Source organism: Suncus etruscus, chromosome 3, assembly GCF_024139225.1.
Source record: "Suncus etruscus isolate mSunEtr1 chromosome 3, mSunEtr1.pri.cur, whole genome shotgun sequence".
Taxonomy (NCBI): Eukaryota; Metazoa; Chordata; class Mammalia; order Eulipotyphla; family Soricidae; genus Suncus; species Suncus etruscus.
The window spans coordinates 60,738,909-60,756,072 of NC_064850.1; the positions used below are offsets into that span (position 1 = coordinate 60,738,909).

At 34.7% G+C, this 17,164-nt stretch overlaps 1 protein-coding gene across 1 annotated transcript in view; it reads left to right on the forward strand.

Moving 5' to 3' along the window:
• Window positions 1-17,164, forward strand: part of LOC126004327 (complement factor H-like) — a 104,929-nt gene that overhangs the window by 40,352 nt on the left and 47,413 nt on the right. Inside the window, 1 exon segment of the mRNA XM_049770776.1 lies at window positions 6,884-7,060. Within this exon segment, the coding sequence (XP_049626733.1) occupies window positions 6,884-7,060 (177 nt within the window).

Here is a 17,164-nt window from a genome sequence, read left to right on the forward strand (position 1 = left end):
AGAAAATGCTGGTAGACAAAAGCAAGTAGACAGAAGGAAATGAGAAAGTTTAGAGCAGAAATCAATGAAGTGGAAACCCAAAAAGCAATCCAAAAGATCAACAAAAGCTGAAGTTGGTTCTCTGAAAAAATAAAGATTGATAGATCATTGGCAAAACTCATAAAAAAGAGAAAGAAATGTCATAACCCACATTAGTAATTAAAACAGGCAGATCACTACAGATATTGTAGCGATTCTAAGGGTAATCAGAGACTACTATGAGAAACTCTATACCACAATACATGAGAACCTGGAAGAAACAGATAAATTCTTTTCTCTTATAACCTTCCATGATTGAATAAGGTGAATGCAGCATATCTAAACACCCCCATCATTTTTGAGAAAATTAAAACAGTAATTAAATGTCTGCAAAGAACACAAAAGCCCATGCCCAGATGTATTCACTAATGAATTCTTTCACAACTTTCATGAGGAACTAACAATCCTTGCCAGAGTCTTTAATGAAATGGGGGGGGGGGGAAACCAGGAACACTTTCAAATAATTTTTATGAAGCCAACATCACCTTGATACCAAATCCAGACAGAGATGCTGCCAAAAAAGAAAATTACAGACCAATATCCCTGATGAACACAGATACAAAGATCTTCAACAAAATCCTGGCAAATAGGACCCAATGCCTCATCAAGAAGGTCTTCATCACAATCAAATAGGTTTCATCCCAGGAATTCAAGGCTGGTTTAACATCCATATATCTATCAACATAATACACGACATCAACAAGAAGAAAAATTAAAACCACATGATTCAATCAATAGATGTAGAGAAAGGTTTGATAAGGTCTAACACCCATTCTTGATTAAAACTATCAAAAAGATAGGAATTAAAGGAATCTTACTCAATATAGTAAAGGCAATCTACCACAAGCCAATGGCAAATATTATCCTCAATAGAGAAAAACTGAAAGCCTTTCTTCTAAATTCTTATACAAGATAAGGTTGTCCTCTCTCACCACTCCTCTTCAACATAGTACTGGAAGTAATTGCTATAGTTATTAGGCAAGAAAAAGATATCAAGGGCATCCAGAAAAAAAGGGGGGCATCCAGATAGGAAAGGAAGAAGTCAGGCTCTGTTTGCAGATGACATGATTATTGTGTATGTAAATATTTTAGGGGATTATTATGTTACTGACACTAACCTGATCGGTGATTGTGCCTTACCCTAGGGTGTGACCTGGCATTCTGCCCCCACCCTAGGGTAGTACCTGATTCTGCTTCCACCATTGGATGGTATCTGATCCCACCATTGGGTGGTACCTGATTCTGGGGGATAAAAACAAGGGTTTGTGTATTTACATATACAACAATGATAATATATTTAGAAAACCCTAAAGACACTACCAAAAGGCTGTTGTACATATACACAATGGAATATTATGCAGCCGTCAGGAGAGTGAAGTCATGACATTTTCTTATACATAGTTGTATATGGATTCTATTATGCTGATTAAAATAATTTGGTGGAAGAGATACACAGAATAGTCTCACTCAAGTATGAATTATAAGAACTATAAAAGACATTTTTGAAATAACTCTCAGAGACAAAAGAGATGAGGGCTGGAAAGTTCAGCTAATGAAATGAAGCCCATCACAGTCTTAAGTGCACTTAGAGAAATTACTACACTGACAACTATCATAATAGTGTGAATTAATTAGGAAGTAGAAAGTCTGTCTCGAGTACAGGCAGGAAGTGGGGTGGGGAGGAGGGATATTTGGGACATTGATGATAGGATTGTTGCACTAGTAAAGGGGGGGTGTTTTTTATATGGCTGAAACACAACTACAATAATATTTGTAATCAGGGTGTTTAAATAAAGATATTTAAAAAATCAAATTAGACAACCTTTAAAACAAGACTTAGTAAAGAATTCATTGCATGTAGAGCTCTGGGATATTGTCAGGTTCTATGCTCATTGAACAGGCATATTTCTCATAATTCTATTAAAGTAAGTACTTTTAGTATTGCGCTTTTTCAACATTGTCTGTTTAAGCTTCTCACATGGTGCATGGGAGGCCAGAAGCCCCCATTCAGAAGCAATTCAAAAGAAAGGCAAAGACTAGAATATTCAGTATTTCTCTAGTACTACCATCTACATGGAACTATCTCCCCACTATTACAGTGCTCAGAGACATTTAATTCTGCCAGCACTCAGAATGCTCAAGGGACCAAGTAGAGCAACGATGGAACTGGGACCAGTCATATTTGAACCATGAGCCTTAACATCTATACTCCAGGCCTCACTAACATTTTAATAATATATGTTGATCAAAATATCTTGAGAAAGTTTATTTTCTCTGACACAGGAACTTGGAAATTAAAATCTTTTCAAGGTATAACTGCTTTTAAAAATATGGTTATATTATTTTATTTCTTATTAAAATGGTTATTGAACATATACTTACATTTGCCTTATGCTTTCTCCCCTATAGAAACATGTTCAAAATCAGATATAGAAATTAAGAATGGCTTTTTCTCGGAAAGTGAGTATGTATATTCCCTAAATAAGCAAGCACAATATAAGTGCCAACCAGGATATACAACAGCAAATGGTGAAACAGCAGGAACAATAACATGTCAGCAGGGTGGATGGTCAGAACAACCAATGTGCATTAGTAAGTACTGATATAAGTTGATGTCCAATATTCTAATCATCACTACACTAATCTATAATTTATATTATTTATATTTAACATAGTTATGGGGTCATCATGGGTTTTGGAGTTGAAGGAGTGTATCTCAGAGTTTTCACAGAAGTTGTGAGTGACAAAGCTAATGTCAACAGAATCAAGAGGCCCAAGCCACAACAAGCTATAACAAAAGGGACCTTTTACACTAGCAGTCCAGGGGGCTAAGGATGGAGGTTTGGGATGCATGCTGGGAAGAGTGGCAGAGACAGGTTAAAAATGGTGGTGAAAATAGCCCTAATTCAAATCACTATGTACCTTAAATATAACTATGAAAGACTTGTAATTCTCATTGATCTCAATAAAAAAATAAAAATAAATAAAAAATTATTTTAATTTAATTTCCTCTCATTTCTATTATTTATATTAAATTTATATTAAATCTCACTTTACTATAATGCTTTGGCAGTTGGGAGAGGGTGCTGATGTACTTTAAGAAAAAATAAAATATTGGTCCTTCTTTCATGTTGTATTTTAATTTTTTTTTTTGATTTTTGGGCCACATCCGGCTATGCTCAGAGGTTACTCCTGGCTATCTGCTCAGAAATAGCTCCTGGCAGGCACGGGGGACCATGTGGGACGCCGGGATTCGAACCAACCACCTTAGGTTCTGGATCGGCTGCTTGCAAGGCAAACACCACTGTACTATCTCTCCGGCCCCTCATGTTGTATTTTAAAATGTAATTAATTGAACTGTAGTTTAATTAAGAAAAATAAATATTGGTCCCCAGACTGGCCCAGTAATAAACTATAAATACCCCCAAGAGGGCCAAAAGATTAAAAATGAAATATATAAATATTTGAGAAGAACTATGAACAACTGTGAATGGAGCAATTAGCACAGTGGTTAGGGTATTTGCATTGCTGAGGTCTGACCCGGATTTGATCCAGGCATCCCATATGATTCCTCAAGCATTGAAAGGAATAACCCTAACTGCAGAACCAGAAGTGATATTTGAGCATCACTGCACCCAGTGACCCAACACCCAAACCCTCCCCACCCAAAAAAGAGACAAAATTTTGGCTTTAAGATAGATTTCATTCAGATAAAGTATTAGTCCATCTGCATTTCAAATAATTTCCATTTTAAAATATAATATGAGGGGCTGGAAAGATAAAGCAGCAGGTAGGGCTTTGGCCTTTCACATGGCACATCAGGTTCTATCTCGAGCATTTCATCTGGTCCTTTAAGCACTGACAGTACTAATTTTTGAGTGCAAAGCCAGGAGTAATTTCTGACTATTACTAGGTGTGAACAAAACAAGAAGAACAACAAAAACAAAATAAAAATAAAATAAAATGCAAAATAAATTAGAAAATATTAAGAAGTTTTATGTGTATTTATTGTAGTCTCAAATATACTTATTTGAATGTCATGTGCCTTACACAGTGTTTTGTGAGATCAAACCTTTGTTTCAATCTTTAATTTTAAATACAAAATTATGATTTAAATAACAATATGGTTATGTTGTACATAATCTTTCAGTAACTTAACCTTTATAATTTTTTTAATTTTAATTTTTATGCTGACTATGAACATTAATCAAAGGAAGAAAGTAAAAGGTAAATGTTGGGGCTAAATCAAAGTCTATTGGCACTAAGTTATGATTAGTTTAAATTAAAACACACTATGGAAGTAAAATAGCTCTCATATAATTTATTTTCTTACTTTTTGCTTTGATTTTGTATGCTTTTGCTTATTTGGATGCTTATTCAGTTATATTTGTGACATATTTAGTATACCTTTAATAATATTCTATAGAATATTGTTTATGAAAATGGAATTTTTTTATCCTTGTACATTTTAACACTCATTAGAACAATGGAATTGTAGTTAATCAACTTGAGAAGCATAAAAAAATTAGTAACATATCAAGAAAGTAAAATAAATAGTTGTGGTTAAAATTTAAATATTATAAATAAAGAGAAGAATAGAATATTGCACCATTTGTATTGCTAAAAATTAATCTTATTTAATAAATCATCTTTATCACATATATAAAATAATGTCTATAATATAAAGACATTTTATTATACAAAAATTTAATTTAGCTAAAAATTCCACAAATCAATCATACCCAATTTATTGGGTATGTTATAAATCTATAAGTATAAATTTTAAAATATGTTTAAATTTTTTGGGGCCGGGCGGTGGCGCTAAAGGTAAGGTGCCTGCCTTGCCTGTGCTAGCCTTGGACGGACCATGGTTTGATCCCCCGGTGTCCCATATGGTCCCCCAAGCCAGGAGCAACTTCTGAGCACATAGCCAGGAGTAACCCCTGAGCGTCAATGGGTGTGGCCCAAAAACCAAAAAAAAAAAAAAAGTTTAAATTTTAAAAGGGGAATGCACAAACAGTTTTACTGCTGAGTAATTGTTTTAGGTGAGTAGTATATCATTGATGACCTAAATTACTTTATTATACTTTTTAAAACACATACTAAAGAATACCTCTTTTGCCTCTTAAAATAGAAGTTAAGCAATTAGAATGATCTCAACATAATATTTGAAGTAAAATATCTAATTGTATCATGCATTAGAATCTTGTAAGAGGCCAGTATTTAAGAAAGCCAGAACACAAAGTAATGGCACACTGTTTAAGCTCAATGACCAGCTGGACTATGAATGCGAACTTGGCTATGAAAACAAAGAAGGAAGGACCTCAGGTTCCATAGTATGTGGTCATAATGATTGGTCTGATAAGCCTGAATGTTTTGGTAAGTTCTGGTTTTTCAAGTATTCTTTTTCATAATTAATCAGATGAACTGTTTATCTAAAGTTATTTTAAAAAGAACTAAAGTTAAATTGTGACCTTCCAACTTAATGTGAACTAGGAAGAAAGGATGCTTAGATGTCCAAAGAGAGTAATCTATGTATAGCAAAATGCATAGAGTGCTTTGAACTAGGGACCATTATTTGTGAGTAAAGAATGATTATTATAGTTACATTAAATGATGGTATCCACATTATTGATATGTAGCTTGCATTAATAAAATTAAAGTTCCTTATAATTCTTCATCAATTTTGCACCTGAATTTTGTCTTTAGATTTCCATCCTTAAGTGTTAACTTATAAACTATTTGAACAGTAATAATGCCAAGGGTCTGGCTTGATAGTGAAGTGAGAGATAACATGTATTGTTCATAAAACAGGGGACAGATCTTACAGAGCTAAATTATGTTCTCAATAACTGGGAGTGAGATTGTGTCAGGAACGAGAGTACTGTGGGCCTTTAATGCAGTTGGCTGAGTATGAACCTCAGCACCTTATTTGCTACTCTGAACATATCCAGGAGTTATCTTTTGAGAACAGAATAAGAGTAAGCCCTGGGTACAACGAAGTAGGGTCCCAAAATGAAATAAATAACCAAATAAATTATTTTAATAAAATAAAATGAATTTAAGTGAAGTAGCAAAGTAATTGTGAATTTTATTTGGAGAATTAGACAAATTAAGATCTTATGAGTGCCAATAAAAAGGATCTTTCTGAGTATTTTTGTTTATTTGGTTTGGTTTTTTGTGGAATCACACCGGACTGTAAATAGGAATTATTTCTAGCTCTGCATTCTAGGATCACTCCTAGGAGTGCTCAGCATACCAATGCCCTCAGAATTCAACCAAAGTAGAATACATTAAGAAAACTGATTTACAACTTCTGACACCAACAACAAAGCTCGTTTGGTTGTTAAGGCCATATTTTTCTGAAAATTAGAGAAATTTTATAAAGTGAGTGTAACAGATCTAGAAAACACATAACAAAGGACTCAGACAAGTAAAAAAAATTGTGCTGCAGAATATTGAAATAAAGTTTTCAGAGAAGAATCTCTGAAGATCTCATGCAGTACAGAAAAAAGAACCTGGAAACTAGTCCATGCCAATTGTGAATTGCTCTTTTTGGATCACCTCCCAGATCTAAGAGCTGAGTTTTATATTCTGGAGGGCAAACAATCTCATAACCATGCATTTCTAGAGGAAAAGTTGAGGTGTAGAAATATATTTAACTATAGTATTGAAGTATATATTTAAATATTTTGTTTCTTTTTTTAAAAAGCCTTGGTTAATAGCATGAAATTGTCTTTATGCTTATGTTTTTTCAACTAATAACAGTTTAAAGGTTATTAATTTTCATTTATAATATCTTTAGGAAAATGTATTTTTAATTACTTGGAAAATGGACATTATCCATGGATTTCAAAAACATATTACCAAGGTCAATCTGTGAGAGCTGAGTGCTATTTTGGCTATAGTCTACAAAATGGAGAGAACAATATGACATGCACGGAGACTGGATGGAACCCTCCTCCCAGATGCATCCTCGTCAGTAAGTAAAGAGGTCTGAGAATACAGTGTTTGTTTCTTGTGTTTAAACACTTCTACATTACATGCAAATACATTATACATTTCTTATTTTTAACTTCACATTTCTGAGTACGTGCTATTGTACACATTTCTCAGGAAGTACACACTAAAATTAATGTGTCAAGAAAATAGTAAAATAGCTACACGTTGAAATTGTTAATAGTCACATAAGTAAAACGGCAGAAAAGGTGTGGTTTTCACCCTTCCCAATAGCTCACAGGCTGACAATCACTCCTAGATGCCTTCCTTGTGAGTGTCAGAGAATCTATCAGAAAAGTGTTCATAGTTTTTCCAGTTTGCTGACAATTGATTCCAGCATTCACGAAGTTCAAAATTCACACAAGCTACAGATATTAACTCATTTTTAATTTATTTAGGTACTACATAACTTTTCCTAAATCAAAGTGAAAAAATTAAGAAAAATTCTTATTTTTCACTTTCCTAAAAATGTCCAGGAACTTTGAGTAGAGGAGAGGAAATCAATTGGATGCAGAGCCCTGGAGACAGTTCTTAGGTATGAAGATGCTCAGCATGAAGGAGGTGCACAGGACAACGACTAGCACATGGAATCTGGATCATGCTTGAAGGGACCATTGAACACAAGCCAGTAGTAGTCCCCAAGAACTTCCAACAACAAAATTTTAATTAATATATTTATTTAAACACCTTGATTACAAATATGATTGTAGTTGGGTTTCAGTCATGTAAAGAACAACCCCCTTCACCAGTGCAACATTCCCACCACCAATGTCCCAAATCTCCCTTCTCCCCACCCCACCCCCACCTGTACACTAGACAGGCTTTCTACTTCGCTCATTCATCCACATTGTTATGATAGTTGTCAGTGTAGTTATTTCTCTAACTGCACTCAACACTCTTTGTGGTGAGCTTCATGTCCTGAGCTGGACCTTCCAGCCATCCTCTCTTTATCTTAGAGATTTATTACAAAAATATCTTTTATTTTTCTTAAAACCCAAAGATGAGGGTGACTATTTGCATGTATCTCTTTCTCTCTGACTTATTTCACTCATCATAATAGATTCCATGTACATCCATGTATAGGAAAATGTCATGACTTCATCTCTCCTGATGGCTTCATAATATTACATTGTGAATATGTACCACAGATTCTTTAGCCAGTCATCTCTTGAAGGGAATCTTGGATGTTTCCATAATCTGCTATTGTAAATAACACTGCAATGAAGGGATTTTTTATTGTACTTTTGTGTTCCTAGGGTATACCCCTAGGAGTGGTATAGCTGGATCATATGGGAGCTCAATTTCCAATTTTTGAAGGAATCTTCATATCCCTTTCCATCAAGGTTGGATTAGACTAGGGGTCTGCAACCTTTAAGACACAAAGAGCCACTTGGACTCATTCCAAAGAAAAAAAAAACACCTGGGAGCCGCAAAACATCTTGACATGTAAAACAAATATAGCATTGCATACACTGTTTCTTATCTTAAAGCTATGTGCAGGATTGTTAGCTGTCAATCTGAAGAAAAAAAGAACTTTTCACTTAACAATGTAAAATATATTTGTGCAAATTAATAACCAATTAAAATATTTAAGTGATAATGTTCCCCACTCCCCTGTTATCGTCCCTGATGTCAGAGCCACTGCAAAGCTTCAAAAGAGCCACATGTTGCTCTGGAGCCACAGGTTGCTTATCCCTGGACTAGACAGCATTCCCACCAGCAGTGAATAAGAGTTCTTTTATCTCTAGATTCCCTCCAGCACTACTCATTGCCATACTTTGTGATGAGCGCCAATCTCTGTGGCATGATGGTACCTCATAGTTGTTTTGATTTGCATCCCCATGATGATTAGTGATGTGAAACATATGTTCATGTGCCTTATGGCCATTTGTACTTCTTCTTTGTCAAAGTGTCAGTCCATTTCTTCTCACCATTTTTTGTTGGGATTAGATTTTTTTTTCTTGTAAAGTTCTATCAGTGCCTTGTATATTTTGCATATCAGCCACTTATCTGATGGATATTAGGTGAATAGTTTCTCCCACTCAGTGGGTGGCTCTTGTATCCTAGGCACTATTTTCTTTGAGGTGCAGAAGCTTCTTGGCTTAGTATATTCCCATTTGCTTATCTCTGCTACCACTTGTTTGGAGAGTGCTCTTTCCTCGTTAAAGATGCATTCAGGCTCAATGTCATGGAGTGTTTTACCTACGTGTTATTCTATCATGGTTATGGTTATGTTATGGTTTCAGGTTTGATAACAAGGTCTTTAATCCATTTGGATTCTACCTTGGTACAATGTGTTAGCTGGGGGTCTGAGTTCGCTTTTGTTTGCAAGTGGCTAACCAGTTGTACCATCTCCACTTGTTGAAGAGGCTTTACTTGCTTTAATTAGAATTTCTTGCTCCTATATCAAAAATTGGGTGATTGTATGTCTGGGGAATGTTCTCTGAGTACTCAAGACTATTCCGCTGCTCTGAGGGTCTGTCTTTATTCCAGTACCACGCTGTTTTGATAACTATTGCTTTACAGCGCATTTTAAAGTTGGGAAAAGTATTGCCTCTCATATTCCTTTTCCCAAGGATTGCTTTAGCTATTCAAGGATATTTATTGTTCCAAATGAATTCCAGAAGTGTTAATCCACTTCTTTGAAGAATATCAGGTGTATTTTAAAAGGGATTGTATTAAATCTGTACAATGCTTTAGGTAGAATTGCCATTTTAATTATGTTAATACTGCTAATCCATGAGCATGGTATGTGTTTCCATTTCCGTGTGCCCTCTCTTATTTCTTGGAGCAGGGTTTTATAGTTTTCTTTGTATAGGTCCTTCGCATCTTTTGTCAAGTTGACTCCAAAATATTTGAGTTTCTGTGGCACTAAATGATGACATATTTTATACCAGGAAAAATATGTTAGGGTAATATAAGACATATACAAATATACATGGAGTGAATACTATAAAATAGTTTAACAAAATAATTGTACTTAAAAACTAATTTTTGTGAACTTTAAATGGTAACTATTGATACAATATGTAATTTTTGTTTAAAAATTATTCCCTGATTTAAGCACTAAGGTACTTATATTCTGAGAAAAAATATTAAAAATATTTATGGTCCAGGCTAGATAAAGTCTACAGGGAAGGTGACTTGGGTGCAATCCCTGGTATCCCATATTGTTTTCTGAGTGTACCAGGAGTGATCCCAGAGCTAGGCATAATCCCTGTGCAGCACTGACAGTAGCCCACAAATCAAAAATAAATTCCTAATAAAAATTAAAAATACACAAGTACACTTAATGCCTAAATATATCACATTAAGGCACAGACAGGCAGATAGATTTATCAAAAAATGTGTGATTAATTTAGAATTCTTCAGCTAATGGATACAGTTAAGGACATGTTAACTTGCTGGCCTCATGAAGGAAAATAGTAAACCTCTATTAAAGTCTGACATTTAAGTCATGGAGACTTTAGAGTTTGAAAAATGAAAAAAATTATAAGATGAAACATTTGGAATTTTTGAGTGTAAATTCTCTTGATTATATGTTTCCCAGTCTTCTCTTAGAATCCACTTGTGTTTTCATGCTCGAAGAATGTCTCTCATATATAGCATTGATGGATCTTTTCATTGTGTGCACCTTGACATTTTAGCCTATTTTCTGGTATATGAGAACATTCATAATTAAAGTAATTATCAGCATCTGAGTCTATCATTTTAAAGTCTGTTTCTTTCTACTCCCTGTTTATTCCCTTCTCTGTGTATTTTAAACACTTCTTTCTGGCTTCATGGTCATGTTGAGGGATGAGGCACATTGGTGGTGAATCATGTGGCAAATGTACATATCTAAACCACAAAGCCAATAACACTTTTAGTCTGAGACCCAGCCAACAATAAATTTCAAAGTGTGCATGTAAGGGCTCAGGCTGGAGAACCAGGGGTCACTAATAGAGGGATGGTGAGATGGTGGGAGATGGTGAGATGGTGGGATTGGTGTATCATATTCCTTGAACTCTTCTACAAATAAGTATGTAAATCAGTGTGTCTCAATAAACAACTGAAAAAATAAACATCAATTTTTTTCAGAGAATCTATCTGCTGTGCAGTATATTTTTGATAACACCAAGACACCTCAATTGAGCATTGTCTCTGCAAAACTGAACTATTTCTTGATTTTGTGAATAGTTCTAGACTGGTTAAATTCTTGAATTTGTGCATTCTTTGAGTGATGTCTGAAAACTTTGCACTCAAAATTTTGCTATTCATCATTGAAGTCTAATTTGCAGTTGAAGCATGTGGGTTTTGGTTCTTTGCTAATGTTTTGACCTCACTCTCTTTTACCTGCTTGCCACTTGACTCATGCCATTTCTTCCATGACTCTCCACTGTATAAGTTATCCTATACCACAATATTCTTGCTCCTAGGGTAATGCAGACTATGTGGTCTTCACCTGGATCCCTAAAACCTTGCTGGTACCAGCAACTCTGTCATCCCCCACTTAAGATTTGCAGCCTGCCTGTCAAGCTGCAACACCTTAACCCTTTTATTCCTTTGACCTGGCTTTGTTCTAAAGTCATGTGTGTGCTGCTTTCATACAATCCACCAGACACAGATGTGGGTCGAAGAGGAAGTCACCCAGTTAGTGGTCTCTTCTCTCACAGTAATTTTCACTCCCAACCATTCCAACTATCTCTTTGACTGGCTACCTCTTCAGTGACTAAAATTTTAAACTTAATTAGTTTAAAGTTGTTACTCTCTTATCTACTACTTCCACTATAACTGTTGTCATTTGTGTAGCATTTATTTATTATGAAAAACTTTTTTCTTATATTTTGGACCATTCCTGGTGGTATTTAGGGATCACTTCTAGAAGACTAGGGGGACTAGGGGGACCATCTATGGTGCTGGGGATTGAACCTGGCTGAGTTGCTTACAAAACAAATGCCTTACCTACTCTGACCCCATTTAAAAAACAAAACAATACAAAACATTTTAACAATAGAATATTTAAGGCAAAAAGCTATATTTGTTAATGTTCTGTCTGCTTAAACTCCTGTTAAAAAAAGAAGGTTTTTGATTGTAGCTCTTAGTTTATGAAATAACAGTAGGCGAGTGAATCATTTCTATTATGTGAAATTGTGTCTTGTTGCTATATGTCACATTTTAAACTATTTAATGTGAAATTTTTAACCACTTCAAAGTGATGAAATTAATGTTATTTCTCAAGATTATAGTTTTAATAAATCAAATGTAATTTTTTCCAGATGCAACTGGAAAATGCGGTACCCCTCCACCAATAGCTAATGGAGACATCACTTCATTTCCATTACAAGAATATGCTCCTGAATCAGAAATTGAGTACAAATGTCAAAACCTCTATAAACTTGAGGGAGATGAGATTATAAGATGCCATAATGGGCAGTGGTCACAACCACCAAAATGCTTAAGTAAGTATATAAATTCTGAAGGGTTTAAGACAGTATATGTAATCTATATGATAGCTTAATGTTTAGAATAAAATGTTCTTGGTTTCACAATGGACCATCTTATTGCATGGTTGACAACAAAAATTTAATACATAATGAACTAAAGTTTGAAAAAATTTTATCTAAGCACCACAATGGATTTTCCTTTAATATAAGTTATCAATGACTAGAGGATAGGGTGTTTGCCTTACACAAGGTTGATAAGGTTCAATCCCTACATCCCTAATGGTCCCCTGAACTCTCCAGGAGTGATTCCTGAGTGCAGACCCAGGAGTAATCCTGAACTTGGCAAGTTGTGGCTCACCAAAAAACAATAATAATATAAAGTACTAATATAAGTAACATGATGAATCTTATAGTACTTCAAATTCACAATTTAAGCATAGTTCTTATTCACAATGACAGTTCATAAAAATAATTTGTATACACACAATGGATTTTTAATATTTTGGTATGAAAAATATTTGGAGAATAATGTTTTAACCCAGTGTACAAGATTTTACTTAAATCTTCCTGCAGCTTTGAAGTACTTTGATACTAATAAAAGTTTGTATTTTTTCACCTTCAGATCCATGTGTAATATCAGAAGACATCATGAATAAACATAGACTAGAGTTAAGATGGAATAATAAAAATATACATTATATCCAATCAGGGGAGTTTGTTGAATTTGCTTGTAAAACAGGATACACTGAAGATGCATCAACTAATCTGTTTCGACAATTTTGTATAGATGGAAAAATTATATACCCCACTTGTCAATAAATTAGTATATTCAGTTCAGTCAGAAGCATAACATGTGTAAATTTACTATGAATGTTTCATTTGTAATCCATCTCAATTTATTTTTTGGTGATGTCAGGTGCGAGAGCAATGGCACAGCAATAGGGCATTTTCTATGCACAGAGCTGACCCAGGACAAATGTGGTTCGATCCCCCTGCCTCTCTAATGGTTCCCCAAGCCAGAAGTAGTTTCTGACCACATAGCCAGAAGTAATCCCTGATGTTATTGAATATGTTCCCAAAACCAAAAATAAAATAAAATAATAATAATAAAGTGATGTCAAAATTCTATTCAAAATGAACTGGCACCATGCTGCTGAGATTGATTCGATACTTTCCATCCCAAATTGTCCCCCAAGCTCACCAAGAGTGATTTCTGATAACAGCCAAGAAGTAACCACTGAGCACCACTGGGTCTAGCCAAGAAAACAAACAAAAATAATTCTATTTGAAGTGCAAAAGTTATGTTACATATTATGCTTATGATGACATTTTATGGGAGAGATAACTTAATTACATTGAAAGAGTATCACATTAAAATGTGGTGAAAAAAAACTGCTCATATGCTATTTATAAAAATTTTTAAAAGTTTATATACAACCTTTCCTCCCTGCTTCAATCCATCATTCTTCTAAAAGTCTTTAAACTTTGTCTATAATCCCCAAAGACTTATATTTTTATCTCAAAGGGACAATGAAAACATTACTTTTTCAATGTTAATAATAATGTGAATTCACACTGCCTGAAAACTTGGCCTAAGACAAATTTCTATGAAAGGAATAATTTCTAAGTACTTATCATTATTGATATGTCAAAATAAGGCCAAGTCACAGACATTTGAAACTTAGACCAATTCAAAGTTCTATATGAGAAGTAAGATGTAAATGCCTCTCAATTTTGTTTATTGATGACTAGATTCAGCTTAAAAATCGTGCCATAATCTTCTACAACTTAGACATTATATACAATACATAAACTTTCATAAAATGGGAATGGTACAATATTATGAAAAATTCATATTAATGTTCATCACAAATCGAAACTAAAATCTCACACATCACTTTCTAGGAGGATACAAAAGACAAAATATTTTAATGATATATAGATATATGACAATATAACAAAGACATATACAAGAGTTGAGTTGGAAAAACATAGTATATTTAGATATTTGATTGGGTATGGAGAATACTGCTTTTATACAAATTTGAATTACTGTCCAAATTATTGCTGATTACAACTGTGAATCAAATGAGACCGGTAAACACAAACACTGCATGATTCCATTTATATAGTACATAGATGACATACTAAATAATAAAATTAAGTACAAAATTAACTTATATGCTATACAAACTTCTAGTGGCTATTGTTAAACTATGTGAGAAAGGGACTATAGAGATAATAAAGGGAATGGAAGGTCTTGCCTGACCTTGTTTGATATTTAGTACAAGGCATCTGAACCTCATTGATTGTGGTCCCAGAAGCCTAGATTACTCTAACATATGTCCCTAGAGTTCCAGAAGCATTGGCAATGTGTACCAGGTGATCCCCAACCAGTCAAGGCCTGAAGTGAATTGCCAACATGCTTGGCAGAGTAAGGCTAGGTGAAGTTTTAAAGCAATGAGCAACTATTTTTTTTAATTTTTATTTAAGTCAAAGTGAATTACAATTGTTTCACAGAAATATTTAAGGCACATAGTAACAAAAAATGAGGGGCATTCCCACCCACCCCCAGTGTTGTTTCCCTCCACCCCTGTTTCTAGGATGCATCCCATATCTCCCTCCTTATACCCCATAGTGCTAGTGTAACTGTTTCCCATTTGTACAGCTTGTTGTAAATTGGATATCGAATCTGTTGTCATTGACTATGAGTTTGGTGTTCAAGTCAGATCATTTTTTATTTACACTAAATCTTCATTTAACTGACTGGTCTTGGTACTGTCCATTTTCCCCCCTCAAATTGTGAGGCTGAACAAGATGATCTCAGTGCTGTGTTTCTGTTGGAGATATATGAAAAGATATGAGAGAAGAAAACAAAATAAAGCAAAAGGAAAAAAAATGGTACTAGGAGGGGTTCATCTGGGCATTATAACTTTCCCTTTAGAAGGAGAAAGGGAAAAAAAGAAAATGGTAACCAGAAAAGGCAAAACAAAAAAATCTATAAAACAAACAATAAAACAAAAAATAGGGCAGCAGTAACAAAAGTACAAAAAGAACAACAAAAAATAACGAACCAAAAATAAAGAAGAAAAATGAGTAAAAAACATAGTAAAACAAAAACAAAAACAAAACACCAAACCAGCAACTATTTAAAAATGTCTGTGTTACTTTTTTTTTTTTTTTTGCATAGGCACAGTAAATATTGGGGAAATTAGAACAGAAATTCCCTAGGCCTAAGATAAACAGGGTTTCTCCCCCCTTAAAGCGTAATGCCATGGGAACAACTACAGAATCCATACACTCTCATTATGCTTCCAGGGAATTTTCCAGTCACTTGTGGATAATGATATCATGCCTCTATAGCTAGAGATCTTGTTATTTGCATAGGTCATAGGACGAAGGCTAGGAGAGAGCTTTGTTGTTGTTGTTGTTGTTGCTGTTGTTCTAGAAGTTCTGTTCCATCCCTGTTGTTATAATAAGTCTTCTGTAATTAGTGGTATTGGTTTTTGCTCAAATCCTAGAACAGAGCCTAGAATAAAATCTTTCAATCTGGTTCCAGAAGTTCTACTCAGTTGCATTGCCAATTCAGACCTCTGGAATTAGAGATCTTGGTTTTTGTATAAATCCTAGGCCAAAGCCTCAGCATTTCTCATTGGACCCTCAATAGGTTCTATCCAGTCCATGTTTATCAAGATCAGTCTTCTGTAGTTAGCGATTTTGGTTTTTGCATAGAGCAAAGAATGTCATGTCTCCTGATTTCATCAGTCTGGTTGGTGATGACATAGGGCAACGCTCTCTTAGATCAAGTTGTTGCCAATTCTTCATGTCAGGGTGTCATATTAAAACTGTTGCAAGTTGGTGCTAGAGCATCATTAGGAATTTCCCAGGGAGAAATTTGGTTCCTGGTGCTGGTGCTGGGACATGTGTTGGTTCCTGATATCTGGGGTTCTGGATTGGACAGTCTCTGTCCAATCACTTGGAGAGTAAGTTTGGTCCACATGGCACATGCTCAGGGTGGGAAGATTCCCTGGATTATTAAATGTATGGATCCTTATCCTTAGTAGATAAGAGTTTGTTTCTGTGTATAAGATTTCCCCTTATTTAGAGTGCTTATGCAAAAGGGTTGATGTCAAGATATATTGCTGGTGGAACTGGCGGTAAAAATGATAGTCTACACATTCTCTGTGCCCTGGTTTTGACCACAGCTTTTATACCAGGCAAGACTTTTTCTTGTAGGTTTTCATACCAAGCAGAGCCAAATCTGGTGAAAGTTGAAGAAAAAAATTATATATATACACATATATATACACACACACACACATATATATATATATATATGTGTGTGTGTGTGTATTTAGCTCCTCTATATAATAAAGTTTAAATAAAGTTTAAAAAGAAATTAAAGAAAAATGCTATTTAAGAGGTTAACTTACATTTGGGTATAAATAGACAAGGGCTATTATTATAGTGGCATTAAATATAGAAAGGAAATACAGGCTTCTCCATTAAGTCTTTTGAGATATTGTGTCTTGTTGAGTTTAAGGAATGTTTTTCAGCCAGAAGAGATCAGGTAAAGTCCTTGGGCTGGGGGGTCCTTCTGGGGCTGAATTGGTAGCATGCAACAGTGCCCAATTAGGAGGGAGGGAAGAAGGGCCATAAGG